Below are 25,266 nucleotides of genomic sequence, written 5' to 3' on the forward strand. Positions count from 1 at the left end.
GGTAAAGGCCTGCTACCTGACCTGAACCCGACGGGAGCCGACGACATGTGTCAGGTTCGGATCGGATCAGGTTGCACTTCTGGGTCCGGCATTCGGGCTCAGGTCGGGTTGGGCCGGATCGGACACGCTCTATCACCACCTCAGTTAAGTGACTCTAATGTTAATTTACTTTTTGGACTTTAAAGATGGTTTTGCTACAGTTATTTTAAGCTTGTGCAGGTAAGGCACAAAGTGAAAAACGGAAGGTAAGTTAACTGATGGTCGGGTCGGGCACGGGAAATAATGGAAGGACTCAGGCCGGGTCGGGCTCAGGGTCGGATGGGGTTCTGTCGGGCTCAGGTCGGGTCTCATTTGCAGACCCAAGCAGGCCTTTACCTTGGCGCATGTTTTCTATGGTAAGAAATCAGCTACATAAAAACAAATATGTCTGAAACCCACAAACAGAAGTCCCTACTCCCTCCTTGTTCATTTTTTTTGTTGCAATACTTGTTTTGACTTATCCAATAACTTCACTTGTAAAGTAATGCCAAGCTATGTACTTATACTAAAATAATCAACATTACAATATAACTCTGGAGATCGGAGTCCCATTCTAGTTAGGCTTAGGTCATTTGGGGAACAATTCTAGTGTCACGCCAAACCTGACTTTTTTTATTATTCTTTTATGGGATGTGGGAGTTGCTGGCAAGGCCAGCATTTGTTGCCCATCTCTAATTATCAGTGCTCACCTTGGGTCCAGCACATTTCCCCAGCCTGCACTCCATTCTTTGATTCTCCTCAAGTGCATCCAATCAGCAATCACTAACTCATGTCTTGTGTGCACCCAATTCCCTGTCTTGCTGTTCTCTGCTGATTTGCCGATGCCAGATTCAATTCATCTTACTCTTACTCTCCAATAAAAGACAGTGCAATCAACAACTTGCATTTATATCGTGCCTTTAACATAGCAGTTATTCCTATCCCCCATAAATTGTTACATGTGGATTTTTTGAGTATATTTCCCATGCATTAGGACCCTGATTGGGGCAGGGTAGGGTTGAGAAGATGCCGAGTGAAACAAAGGCTTTTTATCGGAGGGAGAAGGAAAAAAATTGGGGGGTGGGGGCAAATCTATAGTTACCAGGAGAACTTACAGTGCAGATCAGGGAAGGAAACTGCTGAGCTATGATTTCCTCACATGACATGCGACTGTCCTGTACTAGTCCAACACCTGCTGAAATCCAAACTGTATAAAACTTCACTGAGAGTTTCTACTATAGCAATTCTTAAATAAGCTATACTGTCTGTTGCCCTCAGATTGGCAACATCAAGCAATTTTCAAATCAGCTGTCGTAATAAATAAAGCCATGTCAATCTCTGGATACTACCTGTAACAAAACCAGGCATTTATAATTAAAGAATTCAAGGTCCGAAACAAATGCGTTGCACGATCTTTTTGGACCCGTTTTCTTCAAGATTTGCACAATTATATGGTCAGCTACACAATAATGCCACAAGCCATAAAAAGAATTAACTCGTGTATGGTGGAACACAGCAAATTCCTAGCCATTGATGAGAAAGAACTATTCCCACTCATTGACTGTTCTATGTCTAAAAAACTTCCATACACTCTTTAACCTCTCTTTTTCCCCACCCCAAAAAGGAATTAGAAGCAACAAATATTGGATTAATTTCAACTGCCCTTTAAGAGTTCTTAACTCCCCCCTGCCAATGCCCCCATTGTAGTCATTTAGTTCAAATATGATTAATAAATGACCAAACATTTATCACTATAGTTTTCTGGATACTGGCCAAAAAGCTGCAGTTACAAAATCCATATATTAGCATTTAATCTTGTCCAGTCCAAGCAGACCACACCACTCATTTTTCTAAGAATACACATGCAGTAAGATTACTGTTAGGAAGACTTAGAACAACCACTCAGACTCTCCCCACATTATCGGATACACTTGGATTCCCAGACTGTGAAGTCAGATTACTTATGGTCAGAGCACTGCAGTGATAGGTACCACTAGTGGATCCATGTGTGGAAGTTTCTAGAGACCCTGGGCTTAAGCAGGTTAAGGACATCATTCAAGTACAATTACTACTGACAACTATCACTGTATGTATTTATGTAATGATACAAAAACAACTTTCTTCCCAGCTCTATTGTCATAAATAAGAGGGGTGCAGTGATGAGCAACAAAGGGCAGCGTCACTGATAGTACTGTTCCTCAACTGCAGAATGAACGCTGTGCTTTTTAAAATCACAAAAATCTTTCTTGCAAAAAAATGCATTCAAGCTTCATTTAAAAATGAAAATATGGTTCACTGCAAATAAACACTAATTCAGTAGTACACAATTTAGCAAACAATTAGAAGGTGAATTTCCGCAGAAGCTCTGTCTCTTGTCTGTTTCTGGATGGACGACACAACCCCCATGAAATTCACCACCCCCCCCACTCATGCATCCCAAGTGGCATGATCTCTGCGAAATTCACACCTGCTCCCTCTGGTGTACGGAGGGGGGACAAAAAAAACCTATGAAATTCGCACACACTTCTAGGAGATGAGTGGCACAAGCCCCGTGAAAATCACCCGCTCTCCCTCTAGCTTTTGGGCAGAGACTACAATGTCATTAGGAAAAAGACACTGGCCACTTTCTCATATCTTGATTGAATTCAATGTTATTTACACTGCTTACTGTAGTTCGAGCTTTAAACTGCGGCAGGAAACTCCTATGTTAGCCCAATGAAAAGAAAGAGAGATTCTGTTCAGTTCTGATGAAAGGTCACAGAACTGAAATGTTAACTTTGCTTCTCTCTTCATATATGCTGCCAGACCTGCTGAGTATTTTCAGCACTTTTTTGTTCTTATTTTATAAAAGAGAGACTTGCATTTATAGAGTGCCTTTCATGACCTCAGGACATCCCAAAACACTTTCCAAACAATGAAGCTTACTCATTGCTATAATGTAGGAAATGCAACAGCTAATTTGCATACTGGAGGCTCCCACAAACAGCAATGTGATAATGACCAAGTAATCTGTTTTTCAGTGATGCTGATTGAGGCATAAATACTGGCCAGGATACCAGAGAATTACTACCCTGCTCTTCTTCAAATTAATGCCAGGGGATTCTTCACATCCACCTGCGGGGGATGAGGGAACCTCAGTTTAACGACTCACCTGAAAGATGGAACATCCGACAATGTAGCACTCCCTCAGTACTGCACTGGAGCGTCAGCCTAGATTTGTGCTCAAGTCTCTAGAGTGAGACTTGAACCACTATGGCTGACACCATGGATAATGGGTTAAAGGCGGCATACTACAGTCAGCAAAGCAGGCACCAATGTCCCAGGCTTGATTCCTGGTCAGCGCAGAGTTACCACTATCAGCTGAGGCATCGGTTTGCAGTCTACAATTGACCAAAGCAACTGTTTGGAAGTCAGAATTACCCCTTGTGATCAATATCTAGTGACTCTTAGATGGAAAATGCAGTCATGTAAATATCAGATGAGGAGATTCACAAGATTGTAATGAACAAATTAAAATAGCCACTTCACATTTGCAATATGCAATGCATAATTCATTTCAGTTTATCAATACAATTAAATATACCTGATACATGTTTGATACATCTATAGAGCAACAAATCAGTAGGGCATAATGTGAAATTTGAGTCAAGTAAAAATGTGCGATCACAAGGATCCCAATTCACTAAAAATGAACTAATCGCATTTGAGAAAAAAAAATCGAGCAGTCATGTCCATTCTGCACCAAAGATAGAAATTAGAACATAATAAACACAAATATTGAAAAAAAAATTCCATAAGCTCACCCAGTCTCCCAAAACCTTTAACAACTTACCGTCAAAAGGCCTTCCCCTTCTTGGGACCAAATTATGTTCAATACACCACACCTGCATGAACTCTGTGACTCTCAGAGCCAGCCTTTTGGGCCAGTACACATATGCCAACTCAGCACAATTCAATGATAGTCACACAGCTGCAATCTCCAGCCCAAGTTTACAGAAAGCAAATGAAATAGAAAGAAATAGAAAAAGAAAAGGCACCACAGATGGGTAAAATTAGTATGAATTTTTGTATTCGTTCATGGGATGTGGGCATCGCTGGCAAAGCCAGCATTTATTGCCCATCCCTAATTGCCCTCGAGAAGGTAGCAGTGAGCCACCTTCATGAACCACTGCAATCCTTGTGTTAAAGGTACTCCCACAGTGCTGTTAGGAAGTGAGTTGCAGGATTGTGACCTGACGATGATGAAGGAATGGCAATATATTTCCAAGTCAGAAAGTGTGTGACTTGGAGGGAAACTTTCAGTTGATGTTGTTCCTATGTGCCTGCTTGTGCTTGTCCTTCTAGGTGACAGAATTGGCAGGTTTCGGAGCTGTTGTTGAAGAAGCCTTGGTGAGCTGCTGCAGTGGATTTTGTAAGAGGTACACACTGCTGCCACTGTACACCGATGGTGAAAGGGGTGAATGTTTAAGGTGGGCAACTTTGTCCTGGATAGTGTCAAGCTTCTTGAGTGTTGTTGGAGCAGCACTCAGCCAGACAAATGGAGAGTATTCCATCACACTCCTGACCTGTGCCATGTTGATGATGCGAAGGATCTGAGGAGTCAGGTGGTGAATAACGTGCCACATAATACTGAGCCTCTGACCTGCTCATGTAGCCACACTATTTATGTGGCTAGTCCAGTTACATTCCTGATCAATGGTGACTCCCGGAAAGATGATGGAGGTTTTGACGTTGAACATCAAGGGAAGGTGGTTAGTCTCTCGATAGTTGGAGATCATCTGCCTGGCACTAGTGTGGCACGAATGTTACTTGTCACTTATCAGCCCAAGCATGAATACTGTCCAAGTTTTCTGCGTGCAGGCACAGATTGCTTCACTACCTGAGGTGTTGAGAATGGAACGGAACACTGTGCAATCTTCAATGAGTAGCCCCATTTATAACCTTATGATGAAGGGAAGCAACTGAAGATGGTTAGGCCTAGGACATTACCCTGAGGAGCTCCTACAATGATGTTCTACGGCTGAGATAACTGGCTTCCAACCACAACCATCTTCCTTTGTGCTAAATATGACTCTGGCCACTCAAGAGTCTTTCCCCTTATTTCCATTGACATCATTTTACAAGGGCTCTGTGATGCCTCAATCGGTCAAATGCTGCCTTGATGTCAAAGATGGTCACTCTCACATCATCTCTGGAATTCAGCTCAACTGTTCAAGTTTAGACCAATGCTGTAATTAGGTCAGGATGCAAGTGGTCCTGGCAGAATCCAAACTGAAAATCGTTAAGAAGGTGATTGAAGAGAAAGGGAAATCATGTTTGACAAATTTATTGGAGTTTTTTGAGGATGTAACTAGTAGGGTATATAAAAGGATTTCTAAAAGGCATTCTATAAGGTTACAGAAAAGCCTAATGTGCAAAATAACGGCACATGGACTTGGCGGTAATATATTAGCATGGATAGAGGATTGGTTAACCGACAGGAAGCAGACAGTAGGAATAAACAGGGCATTTTCAAGGTGGAAGGCTGTAAGTAGTGGAGTGCTGCAATGATCACTGCTGGGGCTTCAGCTATTTACAATCTATATTCATGACTTAGACAAAGACACCAGGAGTAATATATCTAAGTTTGCTAACGATACAAAGCTAGGTGGGAATGTAAACTATGAGGAGGATACAAAGAGGCTGCAAAGCGATATAGACAGGTTAAGTGAATGGGCAACATGGAGTATAATGTGGTAAGTTATTCACTTTGATAGTTCTTTTGGGCCTCCTTATCTCGAGAGACAATGGATACGCGCCTGGAGGTGGTCAGTAGTTTGTGAAGCAGCGCCTGGAGTGGCTATAAAGGCCAATTCTGGAGTGACAGGCTCTTCCACAGGTGCTGCAGAGAAATTTGTTTGTTGGGGCTGTTGCACAGTTGGCTCTCCCCTTGCGCCTCTGTCTTTTTTCCTGCCAACTACTAAGTCTCTTCGACTCGCCACAATTTAGCCCTGTCTTTATGGCTGCCCGCCAGCTCTGGCGAATGCTGGCAACTGACTCCCACGACTTGTGATCAATGTCACACGATTTCATGTCGCGTTTGCAGACGTCTTTATAACGAAGACATGGACGGCCGGTGGGTCTGATACCAGTGGCGAGCTCGCTGTACAATGTGTCTTTGGGGATCCTGCCATCTTCCATGCGGCTCACATGGCCAAGCCATCTCAAGCGCCGCTGACTCAGTAGTGTGTATAAGCTGGGGGTGTTGGCCGCTTCAAGGACTTCTGTGTTGGAGATATAGTCCTGATATACTTTGATAGTAAGAATAGAAAAACAGAATTTTTTTTTTAAAGTGTGAAACGTCGAAATGTTGATGTTCAGAGAGACTTGGGTGTATTCGTACAAGGAACACGGAAATTAGCATGCAGGTACAGAAACCAATTAGGAAGGCAAATCGCATGTTGGCCTTTACTGCAAGGGGATTGGAGTTTAAGAATAAGGAAGTCTTGCTACAATTGTACAGGGCTTTGGTGAAACCTCACTTGGGAGTACTGTGCGCAGTTTGGGTCTCCATATTTAAGAAAGGATATACTTGCATTGGAAACTATACAGCAAAGGTTCACTATGGTTTCTGGGATGAGAGGGTAGTCCTATGGTGAGAGGCTGAGTAGATTGAGCCTATACTGTCTGAAGTTTAGAAGAATGAGAGTTGATCTAATTAAAACATACAAGATTCTAAAGGGATTTGACAGGGTAGACATTGAGAGGTGTTTCACCTGGCTGGGAAATCTAGAACACAGGGGCATAGTCTCAGGATAAAGGGTTGATCATTTAGGACTAAGATGAGGAGAAACTTCTTCACTCAAATGGTTTTGAATCTTTGGAATTCTTTATCCTAGAGGGTTGTGGATGCTCCATCGTTGAGTATATTTAAGGATGAGATGGTCAAATTTTTGGTCTTGCAGGAAATCAAAGGCATATGGGGAGCAGGCAGGAAAGTGGAGCTGAGCCAGAAGATCAGCCGTGGTTGTAATGAATGGTGAAGCAGGCTCGAGGGGCCATATGCTCAAGTTCTTATGTTCTTCCTAAGTGCCTGTGAACAACCTTCATGCCCTGCTGCCAATTTAAGCCCTTAACTGGACAATTATTGCCCAATTCAGGGCCTCATCCTGCCACTGCCGGAATTAGCCGTGTGGCAGGTGGCCCTGTTGCCGCACAGGAAGCATGGCATGAAAAACTGTGCAGGCTGCTTTCCGGCTCCGGGGTGTGGGGAGGGGGTGGGGTCCCTTGTTAAAAGGCACTTAGGTGCCTGAACCAGGCACCCTGCACGGGAAAGGTGGGGGGGGGGAGGGGGGGCGCAGCTGAGAGTCGCTCCTTGTCCTTGGTAACGAAGCCCCTACACCTCCCTTTGCACGACCCCCACCCGCGAGACCCCTCCCTCCCTGACCTCCTGTAGCCTGGGTCCAGCGCCGCTCCTGGACCTCAGGTAGGTGCTCCACTGGCAGCAGCCACTGCCTCTGCGGTGGTACTACTCAGTGAAAGAGGTTAACACTCAAAAACTTTCAATATTTATTGGTACATCACAGTTCAACTATAAAATCACCTACCACATTGTGTCTGCACACACGTATCAAGTGTCCTGGATTGTCTAGCATTTACCGATTATAAGACTGAAATGGCCAAGTGCTACATCTGCCTGAAGTACAGCAGTTGCCATTTTTGCTTTTTCTCCTTCTTTCCATCAGAGGAAAGCAAGGAAATGTTGCAGAGGTGTGTCTACCCTAACATCCATAGAGATAGCGATAGTGAGAAAAAGGAATTAAAAAAAACACAAGAACACCAAAAAAAAAACCACAGTTGGGAAGAGCGTTATCAAAGACAAAACAGAAGAGAAAAGAAAAAGATTCATTAATATCACTTTTATTCTCTGCTCAAAGATAAAAAAATTTGTATTCAAAACAATCTAGCACAATTTCACTGCCTGGTTCCATTACTGTGAATTGGAAAATCCAGAATACCATGTGGTGAAATACATGTGCAAACCACTGCTTGCTGATCTTTCATCTTAAGTGTGAATTTCAATGACTAAATCTAAATGACCAGATGGTTCATTTCAATTATTAAGCATTAAGAATGGTATAAGAGGCACAATAGATTTTTTTTAAAGCTTATCTATTTTCGCTGCTTCACACCAGCTGTTCTTATACTGAAAGTAATGCCCATCCCAAAGATGCAAAAGTTCACGCCTTGGAGATGTGCGTTTACCCATTTACACTAGCTCTTCCAGTTCCGAAGAAGGGTCACTGACCCGAAACGTTAACCAGTTCCGAAGAAGGGTCACTGACCCGAAACGTTAACTCTGCTTCTCTTTTCACAGATGCTGCCAGACCTGCTGAGTGGTTCCAGCATTTCTTGTTTTTATTACACTAGCTCTTTGTTGTTGGGTTCGCAGTAACACCAAGAATCCTGTACAAAAGCAGAATAACTGGTTTAATACAAGAATCAGATCCCATGTAGCAATTTTGGGTTCAGAAAGTGTTACTGTGCTGTGCAGGATATGCAAATTATGGCTCAAAACAAGCTTCAGGTAGCATTCACAGTCCTTGCACCCTTGATTCATTTGTGGACTACATCCCTGTTTGTCTAGTTCAATGGGCAAGAGATAAAAATGTGTGTTTAATTTATACAATATTTTGAAACAGCATAACATGATCTCCTGTCTTGGCTATAATACACAACATACCTACAAATAATGAGAAGCAAGACATAGTAACTTTTTGTTCCTCAGAAGAAAAAGATCTATTTAACTCACTTGTGATGTAAAAATTAATAACCTCACTTCTCATCATGGAGTCTGTCAGTATCAATAACTCAAGTCACTCAATAACTTAATCCTGATTAGAGTACAGCAGATAGTTCACATTTATGAAATCTGCCTCCCTTTATTTGTAAATACATTTAAATGTAATTCATTGCTCTCACATATTTTACAATCTATAAACTTCAGGCTTTCATCAAACATTGAGCTAACAAAAATCAGGCTATCTAATTGGACACTAACTAGTTTGATAAATGAACGCTGGTGTCATCACCACCCTCTTGTATGGGTCAGAATCATGGGTTCTGTACAGAAAACAAATGTAACTGCTTGAGTACTTCCATCAACGCTGTCTTTGATCCATTATGAGCATCAGATAGCAGGACTACATCACAACAAAGAAACCCTTAACAGAGCCAATCTATCCAGCAGTGAATGCATTCTCTTACGGCAATTGCACTGGGCAGGACATATGTCACACATGGAGGATTCCAGAATGCCAAAAGCATGCTTTATGGTGAACTGTGCCCTGGTAAGCAGGATCGAGGTGCATCTCACAAACGCTTCAAAGACCAGCTGAAAAGTCACGTCTCTCTGGTTGACATTGACCAAAGGGTGTGGGAGACGGCGGCTGCCAATAGCAACAGCTGGCGCACAACAACCAGGAAAACAACCTAAAGTTTGAAACAAAACAGACAGGAGGCTGCTGAAGAAAGGCACAGAGGAGTCTGTTTGTACCACAGCCCTCCAAACCAAGAGTTTTTGTGCCCCAACTGCTCAAGAGCCTGCAGATGAGGAATTGGCCTCTTCAGTCACCAACAATCATGCCAACTACCACATAGACAAGCCATCCCATGATCTTGAACTGTGAAGAATCTGCTATCATCACCATTGTGGGAGCACCATGACCACAAAGAGTGACACTGTTAAAGCAGAATGCTTACCACCGCCTTCTCAGGGAACCTAGGGATGGGCAATAAATGCAGCCTTGCTACCATTGCTCGTATCCAGAGAATAAGTTCAAACAAATTCCTCTGTGCATGCACAAAAATGGAGGAAAATTACAAAATGAACAATGAATGTTGGTTCTGCTCTTTGAATTTCCCTATGAATTTAAAGAAAAAACTAGATTGAGCCTCAATCTAGAAACACTGCAGTCAGCCTTGAAATTGGTACTGAACCAGTTCCATGCTATGTCATATTCATATCATGTATGACCCCAAGCAAAGATAGCCAGGAGCCAAGTTAGGATCAAAGAGAAACTTGAATGCTAACAAGAAATGCTATAGAGAAGTGGTTAGAAAAATGGCTGTCAACCTTAATCCAGAATTTTGGATTATGGAAGAAAAGATAACATGGGATAAAGAATCTTTTCATACATTATGCTCCTGGCTATATCTGGAGGAAAAATATTACATATGGAGACCCTCACAATGACAATATTCTATTCAGCGGCTCAAACACTATCAAAACAATAAACAGGTTAATGCAATTAGGGGCAATAATGTGTACAGTGAAGCAACAAATTTAGAAATTAATATGGTAAAATATCAAGAGGCTACAGCTACATTTACTGAAAATGCCTATTCATCTCCTAAGTTATTGTTAAGAATGGCTTATAATTAGAGTCCCAAAATCGATGTGGACAAAGTGGTACATATGTCCTGTATGCCTTCTGATAAGGATATAAATTACATTCCTAATAAATCAATCTCAAAAGCATACATTCCTGTGTAGACAAAATCTAAAATCTTATAGACTGATTAAAAGCAAGCCAGCTGTCCATTTCTCATTTACATGGAATTGCGTAGAATGTTCAGCCCCACTGGTCTATGTCAGTGTTTATGCTTCACATGAGCCTCCTCCCACCCCTCTTCATTTAACTGTCTCTGAGCAACCCGACTATTCCTTTCTCCCTCATGCATTTATTTAGCTTCCTGTTAAATGCATCTATGCTAGTCACCTCAACTACCGCTAATGGTAACAAGTTCCACATTCTAACCACTCTAGGTTGGTTTCAACTGAATTCTCTATTCGATTTATGAGCAACTACTTTTATTTACCAACCCTAGTTTTGGTCTCCCTGACAAATGGAAACATCTCTCAACATCTACCCTATCAAACCTTTTCACAATCTTAAAAGACCTCTAAGCAAGTCACCCATCAGTCTTCTCTAGAAAAAAAAGAGGCCCAGCCTGTTTAATCTTTTCTGGTAGGTATAACCTCTCAGTTCTGGTATTATCTTTGTAAATCTTTTTTTGAACCTTTTTCAGTGCAACCATATCCTTCTTATATTATGACTAGAAATATGCATGGTACTTTAAGTGTGATTTAACCAAGATTCCATACAAGTTTAACATAACTTCTCTGCTTTTCAACTCTACCCCTCTAGAAATGAACACCGGGGTTCATTTGCTTCTTTATAGACTTATTAATGTGAATAATGACTTTGAGATTTTTGCATCTGTACCCCTAGATTTCTTTGCTCCCCTATCCTAATTGGCCTCTGATTTTCCAAGCCTCCTTATTCTTCCTACCAAAATGCACCACCTCACACTTATGTATGTTGAAATGGATTTGTCAATCACACATCCATTTTGCAAGTTTATTATTCAGGTCTTCTTGTGTTTCATTCCAGGAGTCACATATTGAAATGGTTTCTTCAAAAAAACGGACACTAAGGCTGCAGTTATATTAGCACTTTTGTGTAAATGTGAAAACGTTTTGTGTGGGAACTGATGCACAAGATACCATTACATTGTGGGTGCCAGGTTATGATTTGACATCAGAGCACATTATAGCCATGTGGTGTTAGACCCGCTTAAGGAAATTATCTTACACTGCTTCATGTTTGCAATGACTCTAATATAACCTCAGTCCAGTACAAAACTGAATTTTAATAGAGACCAGGCATTTCATCGAACCTCTAGATCAACTTAAGAAACTTGTCAGGAGTGAAGCAACACCCTACCCACACTCATCTAACATTAAAAATAAGCTGCTGAGAAGCAGAACTCTGCACATTAAGCATCATGCTGTGCTAAACAGACTGAGGTCAATCTGCTGAAAGCTCCAGTCTGCTTACTATGCATTGTCATTGTCGAATATCAGTCTCAGATAGCAATCCATTATAAACGCAGGCTTAATTAATCCTTCCTCTATCAACGTTTCTACCAATACACACAGAATTGCTGCCCCATCTACATTAAAGTATTTAAGTACAGTATTCAGAACCCTCCCAATGTTCTGCAGGATCAATGCTCTGTGGAGTCATAGAGTTATACAGCACAGAAACAGGTCCTTCGGCCCATTGTGTCTGTGCCAGCCATCCAGCACCCAACTATTCTAATCCCACATTCCTGAACTTGGCCCGTAGCCTTGTATGCTACGGCATTTCAAGCGCTCTTCTAAATACTTTTTAAATATTGTGAGGGTTCCTGCCTCACCACCTATACTAAACCATGTGAAAAGGTCTGTTTGATCCCTGGTCTGATGTCTGTACAGGACTGGAATAGGGGAGTTACAACCAGTCTCAGCCCATCTGGGTTAGGGAGGGAGGAATTGGCCATGGTACACGCTTCTAATTGCCAACCAGTGATCCTGCTGGAAAAGTTTTGTATTGATATTGTACAAAGACAAAATTAGGGTTCAGGTACAATCCTCTCACCCAACCTGTGATTAAATAGCCTGCGGATATACTACAAAGTGATAATAATATCTAGGTCAAGATACTGAACGTTGTCTAGCCTCAGCAGGTGTCAACAGCTCAGGGCACGAAGTACAGGGGAAAAAAATTGCAACATTTTGATCTTCCACTTCAACAGAAACAGTAGACAATATGATAAATTAAAGGTTGCATTTAGTCCAGTCAAATTTAATCTTCAACACTCCATTTGTTCATTCCTGTAAAAAAATACATCACTATGACCGAGGCACGTGATTTTTAGGTTGCAAATTCACTTGACTAAATAACATCAATTTGAAAAAAAACACATGGTGCAGCGGTGGGTTTTATTCACAGCCACATTCTCTTGTTTTATCAGACTGGAAGGGCTGAATTTTCCAGCAGGCATCTGGAGCCCAATGTCAGGCCCATTTCCAGAGCCTGCCAGCTTAATTTTATGGGAGGCAGCCAATTAGTAGGCTGCCTCAGCATTTACCATCCAATTAGGGATGGTGGGCAGCACATGGACATGGGAGGGCCAATTGGAGGGGCCGAAAGGAGGGCTGGCCAGCAGACCCACTGGGAAAGGTGAGTGCTGCTCAGCCAGATGGACAGTGAGACTGCACCACAAGATAGAGGCGCTCACCTAAAGGTTGAAAAGGTATCCTATAAATGGCAGCCAGAACCATCTCGGGGATAAGTGTACAGGGGAAATAACTCTAAAATGTTAATGGATGTGCTACATACATCTTTTTGCTTCTTCATACATGAATCTGCCAGATCATATAATGCTGTTCCGGCCTCTCGTTATGAAGCAGCCTCCAGCGCATTGCTGGGCTCCTAACACATTGGGGGGCCCATGCGCCATTTCTAAAATTTAATCGCATGCCAGAATAGGTGGTAATTGCCATTTGGGAGCCCACCTTCGGGAAAAGTGCATGGTGTAGAAGAGAGCTGACTTGATGACCTTGGTGTACTTGTCCATAGATCACTGAAGGCAGCAGCACTGATAGATAAGGTGGTTAGGAAGGCATATGGGATACTTGCCTTTATTAGCCGAGGCACAGAATATAAGAGCAGGGAGGTTATGGTGGAGCTGTATAAAACGCTAGTTAGGCCACAGCTGGAGTACTGTGTATAGTTCTGGGCACCACACTATAGGAAGGATGTCATTGCACTGGAGAGGGTGCAGAGGAGATTCACCAGGATGTTGCCTGGGCTGGAGCATTTCAGCTATGAAGAGAGACTGAAAAGGCTAGGGTTGTTTTCCTTGGAGCAGAGAAGGCTGAGGGGAGATATGATTGAAGTATACAAAATCATGAGGGGCATTGATAAGGTAGATAAGAAGAAACTTTTCCCTTAGCAGAGGGTTCAATAACCAAGGGGCATAGATTTAAGGTAAGGGGCAGGAGGTTTAGAGGGGATTTGAGGAAAAAAAATTTCACCCAGAGGGTGGTTGGAATCTGGAACGCCTGAAGAGGTGGTAGAGACAAGAACCCTCACAGCACTTAAGAAGTATTTAGATGAGCACTTGAAAAGCCATAGCATACAAGGCTACGGGCCAAGTGCTGGAAAATGGGATTGGGATTAAAATGGTCGGCACAGACACGATGGGCCGAAGGGCCTGTTTCTGTGCTGTATAACTCTATGGCTCAATGGCACTTTTGGAATTTCAATGACTACCCACCCACCCATCCACACACATGGGGCTAGAAAAATTCTGACTGAGATGTCAACTCATTGTCCATTTAAAAAAAAAACACAACTCTTTATGTTCTAAAGGTTATCGAGGCTATGTTACTTGACAGCATTGTCAACAACATCTTCCATCACTTTGCTGATGACTGAGACTAGACTGATGGGGAGCTAATTGGCCAAATTGGATTTGTCCTGATTTTGTGGACAAGACATACCTGGACAATTTTCCACATTGTTGGGTAGATGCCTGTGTTGTAGCTGTACTGGAACAGCTTGGCTAAGGATACTGCTAGTTCTGGAGCACAAGTCTTCAGTACTTTAGCTGGGATGTTTTCAGGGGCCATAGCCTTTGCTGTATCCAGTGCCTTCAGCCATTTCTTGATATCACATGAACTGAATTGCCTGAAGACTGGCATCTATAGTGGTGAGGACCTCAGGAGGAGGCCGAGTATAGATCATCCACTCAGCACTTCCGGCAGAAGATGTTGCAAATGCTTCAGCCTTGTCTTTTGCACTGATGTGCTAGGCTCCCCATCATTGAGGATGAGGTATTTTTGGAGCCTTCTACTCTTACTAATTGTTGAATTGTCCACCACCATTCACGACTGAATGTGGCCAGACTGCAATGCTTTGATCTGACCCATTGCTTGTGGGATCACTTAACTCTAATCTGTAGCATGCTGGTTGTAGCTTCACCAAGTTGGCACCTCATTTTTAGGTATGCATGGTGCTACTCCTGACATGCTCTCCTAAACTCTTCATTGAACCAGAGTTGGTCCCCTAGCTTTGATGGTAATGGTAGAGTGAAGGATTTGCCAGGCCTGAGGTTACAGACAGTGATGGAGTACAATTCTGCTACTGCTGATGGACTACAGCGCCTCATGCATGCCCAGTTTTAAGCTGATGGATTTGTTCTGAGTCTATCCTATTTAGCATGGTACCACACAACACAATGGAGGGCGTTGTCAGTATGAAGACAGGATCATCTCCACAAGAACTGTGTGGTGGTCATTCTTACCAATACCATCATGAACAGATACATCTGCAACAGGTAAATTGGTGAGGACAAGGTCAGGTAGGCTTTTCCTTCTTATTGGTTCTCTCACCACCTGCCTCAGCACATGTTTGGCAGATATGTCCTTCAGGGCTCGGCCAGCTCAGTCAGTAGTAGTGCTACCAAGCCTCTTTTAGTGATGGACATTCAAGTCCCCCACCTAGAGTACATTCTATGCCCTTGCTACCCTCAGTGCTTTACCAAGTTATGTTCAACATGGCGCAGCACTGATTCATCAGCTGAGGGAGGGCAGTAGGTGGTAATCAACTGGAGGTTTCCTTGCCCATGTTTAAGCTGATACCATGAGGTTTCATGGGTCCGGAGTCAATGCTGAGGACTACCTGACTGTATACCACTGTGCCGCCACCTCTGGTCTATCTGTACTGCTGGCAGGACAGGACATACCCAGGGATGGTGATGGTGGAGTCTGGGACAATGGCTATAAGGTATGATTTGGTGAGTATGACTATGTCAGGCTGTTGCTTGACAAGTCTGTGGAACAGCTCTCTCAATTTTGGCACAAATTCCCAGATGTTCGTGAGGGTGTGCCTTTGTTGCTTCTGGTGCCTAAGTCAAAGCTGGGTGGTCTGTCCAGTTTTATTCTTATTCAACTTTTCTGCAATGGTTTGATACAACTGAGTGGCTTGCTAGGCCACTTCAGAGGTTAGTTAAGCATCAACCACATTGCTGTGGGTCTGGAGTCAGAATTAATTAATGGAATGGACTGAATGATTGCAATTATTGAAAATTTGATCACCTCAGCCTCATTCTTTAGTGGCTAAAACAAAACTATCCAATTTTTCCAACAGTGTGCAACATATATTAGCAAGTACGTCAAGTCTTTTGTCCATAACCACTACCCCCCTCCCACCCCTCCAGAGAATTCAAATACAGGAATAATAAATTACAATAATTTCTTGCTTAAAAAACCTACCAACTTTCCCCTAAGGTTGGAAAGCAACGATGCTCTCCAAGCTCCTGGAAAAACATTTATAAACTGCACAAATGTATTCTCATTTAAATTTTACCTTGGAATGATTGGATGGCTCTGTCTACTAGCTCTTCAACCGAGTAACTAGCTAGGTCTCCTCTCGCATGCTTGGTTTTGCAGTATGTGCAAGCATTCAGGCAGCTGTAGCAACAAGAACAGTACAAATTTCATTCAAAAGGGTCATCAAAATTCACTACACACTGGCAGGAAGCTAGGAGGGATAAAAGGATATTTTAAAGACCAGATATATTTTGAAGATCTTGAAATACAAGTTAACAGTCATTAAATAAATTGTGACTTTCTAACATATAGAATATATTATAGTTTCATAAAAATGATAAAACAGAGGCAAAACAATCAATAAATTTGACCAGGGAAACTTGTTTTATCCTTCAACTCTGTGGGAAGGCTATCAAGCTTGTTAACCCTTAAGCAAAGCAGCCATTTTACGTTTTGTACGTAGAAAGTAAACATATTTTATGTTGAATGAATAATGGCTAAATATCAGAAAAAACATGTAGCAGACTGTTCATTGTGAATTGTCATTTAATGCAATTAACTTTGTAGTTGGTTTCGTAAACTTCGCATTATTTATATCACTCAAGCGGCTTGTTAGCTGCTTGAGAAGTGTTATGGGACCATTATTACAGGTGTGTTGTGATTGGCTTTTTTGGCATTCCTCTAATAACAGTCTTTTGTATAAAAATGAACATTTTAAAAGCTCTCACAGCTGACATTGATATATGGGTCATAAAAAGCAAAGTTTTCTTCAATATGAGTTCAAGAGCTTGGATTCATACATATTTCTATGAATTTGTTCTGTTTTGCTTACACTGTACTTTTAGGAAGAGTGCAATAATACATTCAAGTTTCTAGGTCTGTGCTGAGCATTGTAGGTTTAAGGGTTGAACAACTTAAAAAAGAAAGTTCTTAACCATTTTTACTAAATCACAGTAATACAGCAATTTGACTCATTGTGCCCTCTTCAACTACAGCAGGGGTGTCCAACCTTTTCACGTGGGGAGGCCACGTTACAACTTTTGTCCTGCATAGGGGCAGTGAGAAAATTTCAGAACGATAAGGCATTAAATATTTATCTTACTCTTAATCAAAACAACAAACGTGCATTTTTGTGAAGAAGTTTGAAATGACAAAACTAATTACTTGCTTTCTCATCACTATGTTGAACACTGATTTAGTGAGATACCTGGCATTGTGTTTGCTTGCATAAGTGCTCAATCTTTGCCCGCACACTTTATGTAGTGATGTGGAGTATTCTGGATAGATGTCCATCTGTCAGCAGTGATCGTGATCTTTTTCGTTCCCTCCCCTCTCTACGTCTACCTCTTTCCACCCCCCATCTCCCTGTCTCTCTCTTTCCGTTTGTGTCTTTCTCTCCCCACCCACCCCCCGTCTCTCCCTCTTTCTCACCTCTCCCCCTTTCTCTCTCCCTCTTTTCCTGCTCTTTCTGTGTCTCTCTCTTTCATTCCCCGCTCCACGTTGGCCACTCCATATTTGCCACTCCTCATCTGTGCATGCATCATAAATGTGGATTTAAAAAAAGCAGGCTGTGAACACCACCTCTCCGCTGGGTGCAGCCATGTTGTATGGGAGCGGGGTCCTAACAAACCTACAGCTGCCCTTCGAGGTGCCTGACATTCCGGCAGTTTACATCCACGGGTTGGATGGAAACCTGTGGGGAGCCAGATTCTGCCTGCATGCTGTATATTGGACAACCATGCATTATAGCTATCTACTCTGATCCCTTTCCTTGACCATTTTTCCTGATTCTTATATATGTTCCCATCTTTTTTTCAAATGGTGGAAAATATAGTCCATAGTATTGCATTTGTACATGAACCTATTGAAATAATAAACTTTAAAATGATGTCTATATACTTTGCCAGGATGGTACAACTATGTAGTTTCTTTCTAAATTTTAACCAAGAAATTATAAGATTTAAAAGTGCAAAACACAAAATAATCCTCTGATGTAGACTTACTAGTCTCCAGTTTAAGCAAATCAGTGTAATACCTTAAGATGCACAGAATCTAACAATTGAGCAGGGATCTTCTCCCTTCGTGGTCAGGTTAACTAATGGCCCGGCCACACTACACGTTTAACACAGGCGCAAAGCAGTTTCCTTTTCATACAGATGTTAAACTTGGGAGTATAAATCAGATGCCAAGATCTGAACTGACTCTAAAGTGAAATGGAGACCACCTCACCAGGACAGAACAAGAGCCTATCACAACCTCAGGGAATTCCAAAGCACCTTGCACCAATGAAGTACTTTTGAAGTGCAGTGTAATGTAGGACACTCACTCCTTTTCACTTAGTGTCAAATCAGCGTGACTCCAGACTCAGGCGGTACTTGTACTATAACAGCAGCAATGGCAAGAAAGAGTAAATAACTCTTGTTTTGTTGTTCCTCGCCTACCACATTGACAGGGATTTACCTCCCCAGCACCTTTAGTTATGTGGCATATGCTGGGAAAGGGAGAACGACACAACAATTCCTGTTTTCCAGAAATATGCACATATTATTTTGGACAATCACAATTTATCACTTACAAACAAAAATAATTTTGTTGCAGTAAACTCAGTAATCCAGTCAAATTTAAATACACAAACAGTGTAACATTTATTTTACAGTAAACCAATGTATAGAAATTTGTGCGCATTATCACAAACAGAAAATAATGTCAAGTTGTGACTGCTTATTTCCTCTGCATTATAAATACTCTGTTTCTTATTGCTGCTTTCCGCTGCTGATGTGGTGGACTCGGTCTATAACAGTGTTCTCTTTGGCCGTTTACTGGAAGGCATAAGGTACTGCTCAGATACAACATCCCTTCCAGCACTTAGAACACTCCAAGACAGGATACCAGACATGGCTCTCCTTCTAAAGGGTGATCCTTCTCTCACTTCTGGCCTCTAATCTTTCTTCCTGTCAGAATTTTTCTCATTTCGCTCTGTTTTATCGCTATTCTTCAGAACTTTTCTCTTTTCATTCTAAACTGCAAACATGCCATCATATGCTTTCTTTCCCCTCTTAGACCTTCACTACTGAAATCAAGATTCATTCTCCCCCATGTTCTCAATATTTTCAAGAATATCTATCTTCTTTGTCTTTATTTTTCTCCAATAACCTTCAGCCTCTAAATGCCAAACTTGGTGTCATCTAACCACTACTATCCGATTTATCATTTTTTAAAAACCTTTTTTTCAATCTTGGTGATGCCTTAATCTTAGTTGCCCACCTCCTTATTTGAAAACATCACAGTCTCTTTCCCAGGGCCTACCTATTTATGTGACTCAAACTGATATCAAGCAGATTGGGAGATACAATACGCTATTACACTGCAAACTCACTTCAGGTACTTTTTTATGCCCAATGGAAAAAGTCTGTTTCAACAAGCAACCCAATGCTCCCTATGAATGCAAACATAATTTTATGTGCAGAATAATCTGGAATTGTTGCTACAATGCTAGTAAGCTAAAATTTCCTAGATAGAAAATAGAGACTTTTACAAAATGAAACACACCTGCATCAATCCATTCCATGGTGCTCAGCATTTTTGCTCAACATTCATTGCCACCAAAGACAACAGTTTCTGTTCTGGTATCTGTGGTTATAATTTATTTTCCTTCAAACTTGTATTTTTCCCCTCCTCCTCAGTATATGCCAAAAGCCTGCCAGTGTGATTCCCAAGAAATTTGGCAGAGGAGGACTTAATCATTCTTTGTCCAACAAACATACGCTAACACAAAGTCTTGATCGGAGGGTTTAACAGGTGCTAGAAGTCCATGTGCTATATGAATAGCTAATAGGGGATACAAGTGTTCAGAGAATTATAATCCTGGAATCATCACCTTCAGGATAGGGTGGTGAAGGAGAAAATTACAAGAGAAATATTTTGTTGGCACAATCACAGTATTAGCAATTGTATCACCAATGCTTCATTAAAGGGCAACATCCTTAAAACTGACAGTCTTGTTCCACTGTGAACCTAAACAGTTGGCAAAGGCACCTCAAACTTTCCTTGCATTCCTGTGGGGAACCCCTCCTCTCTATTCAGCACCCCAAGACCAACTGGCTGAGATGAAGAAACTCTGTGTGGAGGGTTGCAGTGTAGAGATCATGGCCTACACTAAGGATGTAATAGATATGCTAATGCTGCTATGGCATTAAACAAAAAAATCAAACAAAAAAAACTAGTAACTTTAAGCTACACAAACCTACTTCTAAATTCAAATTAGTTATTCAATTCCCTGTAATGCATACTAAATCATTATTCATAAACTCTTGCCACATCCATGTCCCAATGAGTGCCACTGTGAGTTTGACAGCTGCTGAATTATTTTGGTACAGTCAATGTTAAATCCTGTACTTTCTACATGCCTTCATTTCCAGTTTGACATGGCCTTCACTCTCCAAGACAAGCATCCTCAATCCAATACTCCAGATCAACAAATAACTTGCATTTATATAGTGCTTTTTAGGTAGGAAAAAGTACCTAGGCACTTCACAGGAAGATAAATCAGAGAAATTGAAACCAAGTCATTGAAGGAGATATGTTCTGATGAAAAGTCGCTGACCTGAAACGTTAACTCTGCTTCCCTCTCCACAGATGCTGCCAGACCTGCTGAGTATTTTCAGCACTTTGTTTTTATTTATGAAAGAGATATTAGAATGGGTGACTAAAAAACTTGGTCAATGAGGTAGATTTTAAGCAGCATTTTAAAGCCGTGCAGAGATGCAGAGGTTTAGGAAGGGAATTACAGAGCATGGGGCCTAGATAGTGGAAGGCATGGCTGGCTGCCAATGGTGCACAAGAATTCAAAGAACACAAAGTTCCCGGAAAAAATGAGTTCCTGGAGATTGAGCGATAGAGATTGCAGAGTTAGGACCGGACAAGTCTCTGGAGGGATTTAAACATGAAAATGAGAATTATAAGATCAAGGTGTTGATGGATCAGGAGCCCACATAGGTCAGCAAACATAGGAGTAACATGGGAATGGGACTTGCTGTGAATTAGGATACAGGAGTCAAGTCAGACATATAATTGCACTAACTACAGGTTCAAAGTATTTAATAAAGAGCTGGAATGGGCCAGAAGAGCACTTGGCTCAAAGTTGAACTCCAAATTTAAATAATAGCTTTCCTAATGATGGTCAGTAGAAGCTCTCCATGATTCCCAGACTAAACTTCTCATTGAGGTAAGAACTTGCAATGCCTAGGAACCTCCATTATCCAGGATGGCCACCCCCACACCAAAGTGGTATATGAAAATTGGCAGTAATTTGTATTTCAGTTTTGCACTGTTTCTGACAGGAAACAGAGTAGTGCTGAACGATCGTTTTTTTAGACTGGAGGAATGTATAAGGTGGGGTTCCCCAGGAGTTGGAACTAAGATCACTGCTTTTCTTGAAATATAGTCATGACCTAGACTTCAATGTACAGGGCACAATTTCAAAATTTGCATTTGTATTGTGAACTATGAGGACGATATTGTCAGGTTGGTGGAATGGGCGAACACATGGCAGATGAAATTTAATGCAAAGAAGTGTGAAGTGATACATTTTGGTAGGAAAAATTAGGAGAGGCAATATAAAGGGTACAATTCTAAAGCGGATGCAGGAACAGAGAGATCTGGGTATGTATGTGCACAAATTATTGGGTGGCAGAGCAGGTCGAGAAAGTGGTTAAAAAGGCATTTGGGATCCTGGACTTTATAAATAGAGGCATAGAGTACAAAAGCAAGGAAGTTATGATGAACCTTTATAAAACACTGGTTCGGCCTCAACTGGAGTATTGAGTCCATTTCTGAGCACTGCACTTTAGGACGGATGTGACGGCATTAGGCAGGCTGAAGAAAAGATTTACGAGAATGGTTCAGTTACATGGATTGATTGGAGAAGCTGGGACTGTTCTCCTGAAAGAGAAGTTTGAGAGAGGTGTTCAAAATCATGAGGAGTCTACACAAAGTAGATAGAGAGAAACTGCTCCCACTGGCAGAAGAATCAAGAACTAGAGGACACTGATGTACATTGATTGGCAAAAGAACCAACCATGACATGAGGAAAACCCTTTGATGCAACAAGTGGTTCGGATCTGGAATGCAATGTGGTGGAAGCAGATTAAATTGAGGCTTGCAAAAGGGAACTGGATAAGCACCTGAAGAGAAAAAAAACTGCAGGGCTCAGAGGAAAGGGTGGGGGAGTGGGACTAGCTGAGTTGCTCTTGCAGAGAGCCGGCAATGGCACAATGGGCTGAATAGCTTCCTTTTGTGCTGTAACTGTTCCATGATTCTAATGACGATTAAAGATCCAACCTAAATCTCCTACCCAACCTGAAGTGGCAGCACAGTAGCCAGAAAGTGCAAACCAACATGCAGCCCGATGGAATCCAGCTTGCATTTACTCCAAAGTGCACTCACAAGTGTCACTGTAATGTATGTGAAGCTCAACATGAGGTCGTATTTAAACAGTTAAACAATCTGACCCAAACTCCCTCTGGTACAACCTGCAGATAATTATGAATGCTGATATTAGAAAGACTGATAATCAAAGCACTGCTGTAAGTGGGAATTGCACATCAGAATATGCTTGAAGAACTAACAAAACAAATGCACATTTTGCAAGCATAATGGGTTAGCAAAAACACCCATCTCAATGACATCCACTGTAGATGATTAGACATGAATTTTACAACAGATGGCAAATATTAAAAGTTGCTAAAAATAGTTATTTATTCATTATCTATAGATATAGACCAAAAATAATATAGTGTCTTTTATGCTGAATGAATATAATTGATTCAGTGAACTATCTACCACAGTATCCTTTTAGCTTCGGAATCAGGCTTCAAATCCAGACTGGTAACATATAAATCTCACCTCTCAGTCAATTATAAGAATTATAAGTTTCCTCCCTTTGCTGAAAATAATGATCTGAAGTGAAATGAGTCTGTGGAATCAGGGGGAATATGAGGAAGAACTTCTTTACGCAACGGGTGGTAATGACCTCGCACTTGCTGCCAATAAGGGTGATGGAAGCAGAGACAATCAATAACTTCAAAAGGAAACTGGATGGCCACTTGAAGGAAATAAACTTGCATGACTACAGGGATCGAATGGAGGAGTAGAATTGACTGGATAGCTCTGTGGCGAAGTGACATGGACTCGATGGGCCAAATGGCCTCCTCCAGTGCTGTAAATGTCATTGTGACAACTAAATCTGGCACAAATCCACAGTGCAGAATCATCAATTGTTAATCACAAATTAACAATCGTATTTAGAGAAATCATAAAATGCTGGTGAGAGAACTGAAAATGTCACAATGATGGACTGTGTTCCACTGGAGTAATGATTAAGGCACACTATTGGATGAGAGTAGAGAGGACATTACTATGCACTTAGATCTCCTTTTGCTGGCCTAGCAGTGCTCAGTGTTGAGACAGGGGGTGGAGTAGATTTTCAACCTTCCGTCCAAGCATAAAACTGGCGTTGTGGATCGACTGCCTGTTATAGGAAACCTGATTTTCATGTTTATTGAAATCAATTGAAATGAAAATCAGACAGTTTCGATACGGGACAGCAGATCCACAACTTCAGTTTTACATCTGGGTTGCAACTTGAAAATCTGTCCCTGGATGTTGAAAAGGAAAGCATGCTTGATTTCCCAGCTCTGCTATCCCCTAACTTGATAAGCATGAAAGTTTAAAAAAAAACAGCAAAATACAATTCAGCAAATTGAAAGTGACTGACAAGCATGAAAAATTATGGCAACTAGCCGATCAAATGAGTAATCTTTAAGGAGGAGATATTTCAGGGTACAGGCTAGGTACATTCCAATAAGGGCAAAAGACAGGGGAACCAAAGCCAGGGCTCCTTGGATGATGAGGGACTTAGAAATTATGATGAAACAAAAATAAAGAGGGTGTATGATGCATGTCAGGTGAATTTTTCAAGTGAGAACCAGGCAAATGCAATAACTTGACAGGGGAAGTGAAAAGGAAAATAAGATTGGCAAAGAAAGAATATGAGAATTGAATGAGAGTTAACATAAAAGGGAACCCAAAAATCTTCTACCAGTGTGTAAACAGTAAGCAGGAAGTAAAAGCCGGGGTGGGTCCTATCAGGGACAAAGAGAGTGATATATGCTTAGAGGCACAGGGCATGGCTAGAATACTTAATGACTACTTTGTATCGGTGCTTACCAAGGAAAAGGATGCTGACAAAATAATCAGTAGCAGAGATGGTAGAGATAATACATGGGGTGTAAACTGATAGGCGGGATGCAATGGAAATACTGGCTATGCTTAGAGTGGATAAGTCTGTCCACCATCTACAAGGCACAAGTCAGGAGTGTGATGGAATACTCTCCACTTGCCTGGATGGGTGCAGCTCCAACAACACTCAAGAAGCTCGACACCATCCAGGACAAAGTAGCCCGCTTGATTGGCACTCCATCCACAAACATTCACTCCCTCCACCACCAACGCACACTCCCTTCACCACCAACGCACAGTGGCAGCAGTGTGTACCATCTACAAAACACACTGCAGTAATGCACCAAGGTTCCTTAGACAGCACCTTCCAAACCCGCAACCTCTACCAACTAGAAGGACAAGGGCAGCAAATACATGGGAACACCACCACCTCCAAGTCATACACCATCCTGACTTGGAACTATATCGCCGTTCCTTCACTGTCGCTGGGTCAAAATCCTGGAACTCCCTTCCTAACAGCACTGTGGGTATACCTACCCCAAATGGACTGCAGCGGTTCAAGAAGGCAGCTCACCACCACCTTCTCAAGGGCAATTAGGGATGGGCAATAAATGCTGGCCTGGCCAGCGTCGCCCACATCCCATGAATGAATTTTTAAAAAGTCATCTGGTCTGGATGGCTTGAATCCCAGGTTGCTAAAGTAAGTGGGGTTGGAGACAGACTTGCCATAATCTTCCAATCTTCCCTAGATATGTGGACAGTGGCAAATGTGACACCCTCATTCAAGGAAGAGTGTAAGGACATTC

At 41.8% G+C, this 25,266-nt stretch overlaps 1 protein-coding gene across 3 annotated transcripts in view; it reads right to left on the reverse strand.

The window, feature by feature from the left end:
* The window catches only part of cdkal1 (CDK5 regulatory subunit associated protein 1-like 1), a 1,149,347-nt gene that overhangs the window by 689,429 nt on the left and 434,652 nt on the right, over positions 1-25,266 (reverse strand). For all 3 annotated transcript variants that reach the window (XM_068056978.1, XM_068056983.1, XM_068056992.1), the window contains exon 8: positions 16,260-16,363. In XM_068056978.1, coding sequence (XP_067913079.1) covers positions 16,260-16,363 — 104 coding nt within the window. The remainder of the gene's footprint in view (positions 1-16,259; positions 16,364-25,266) is intronic.

This window comes from Heterodontus francisci, chromosome 2 (genome assembly GCF_036365525.1).
Source record: "Heterodontus francisci isolate sHetFra1 chromosome 2, sHetFra1.hap1, whole genome shotgun sequence".
Classification (NCBI taxonomy): domain Eukaryota; kingdom Metazoa; phylum Chordata; class Chondrichthyes; order Heterodontiformes; family Heterodontidae; genus Heterodontus; species Heterodontus francisci.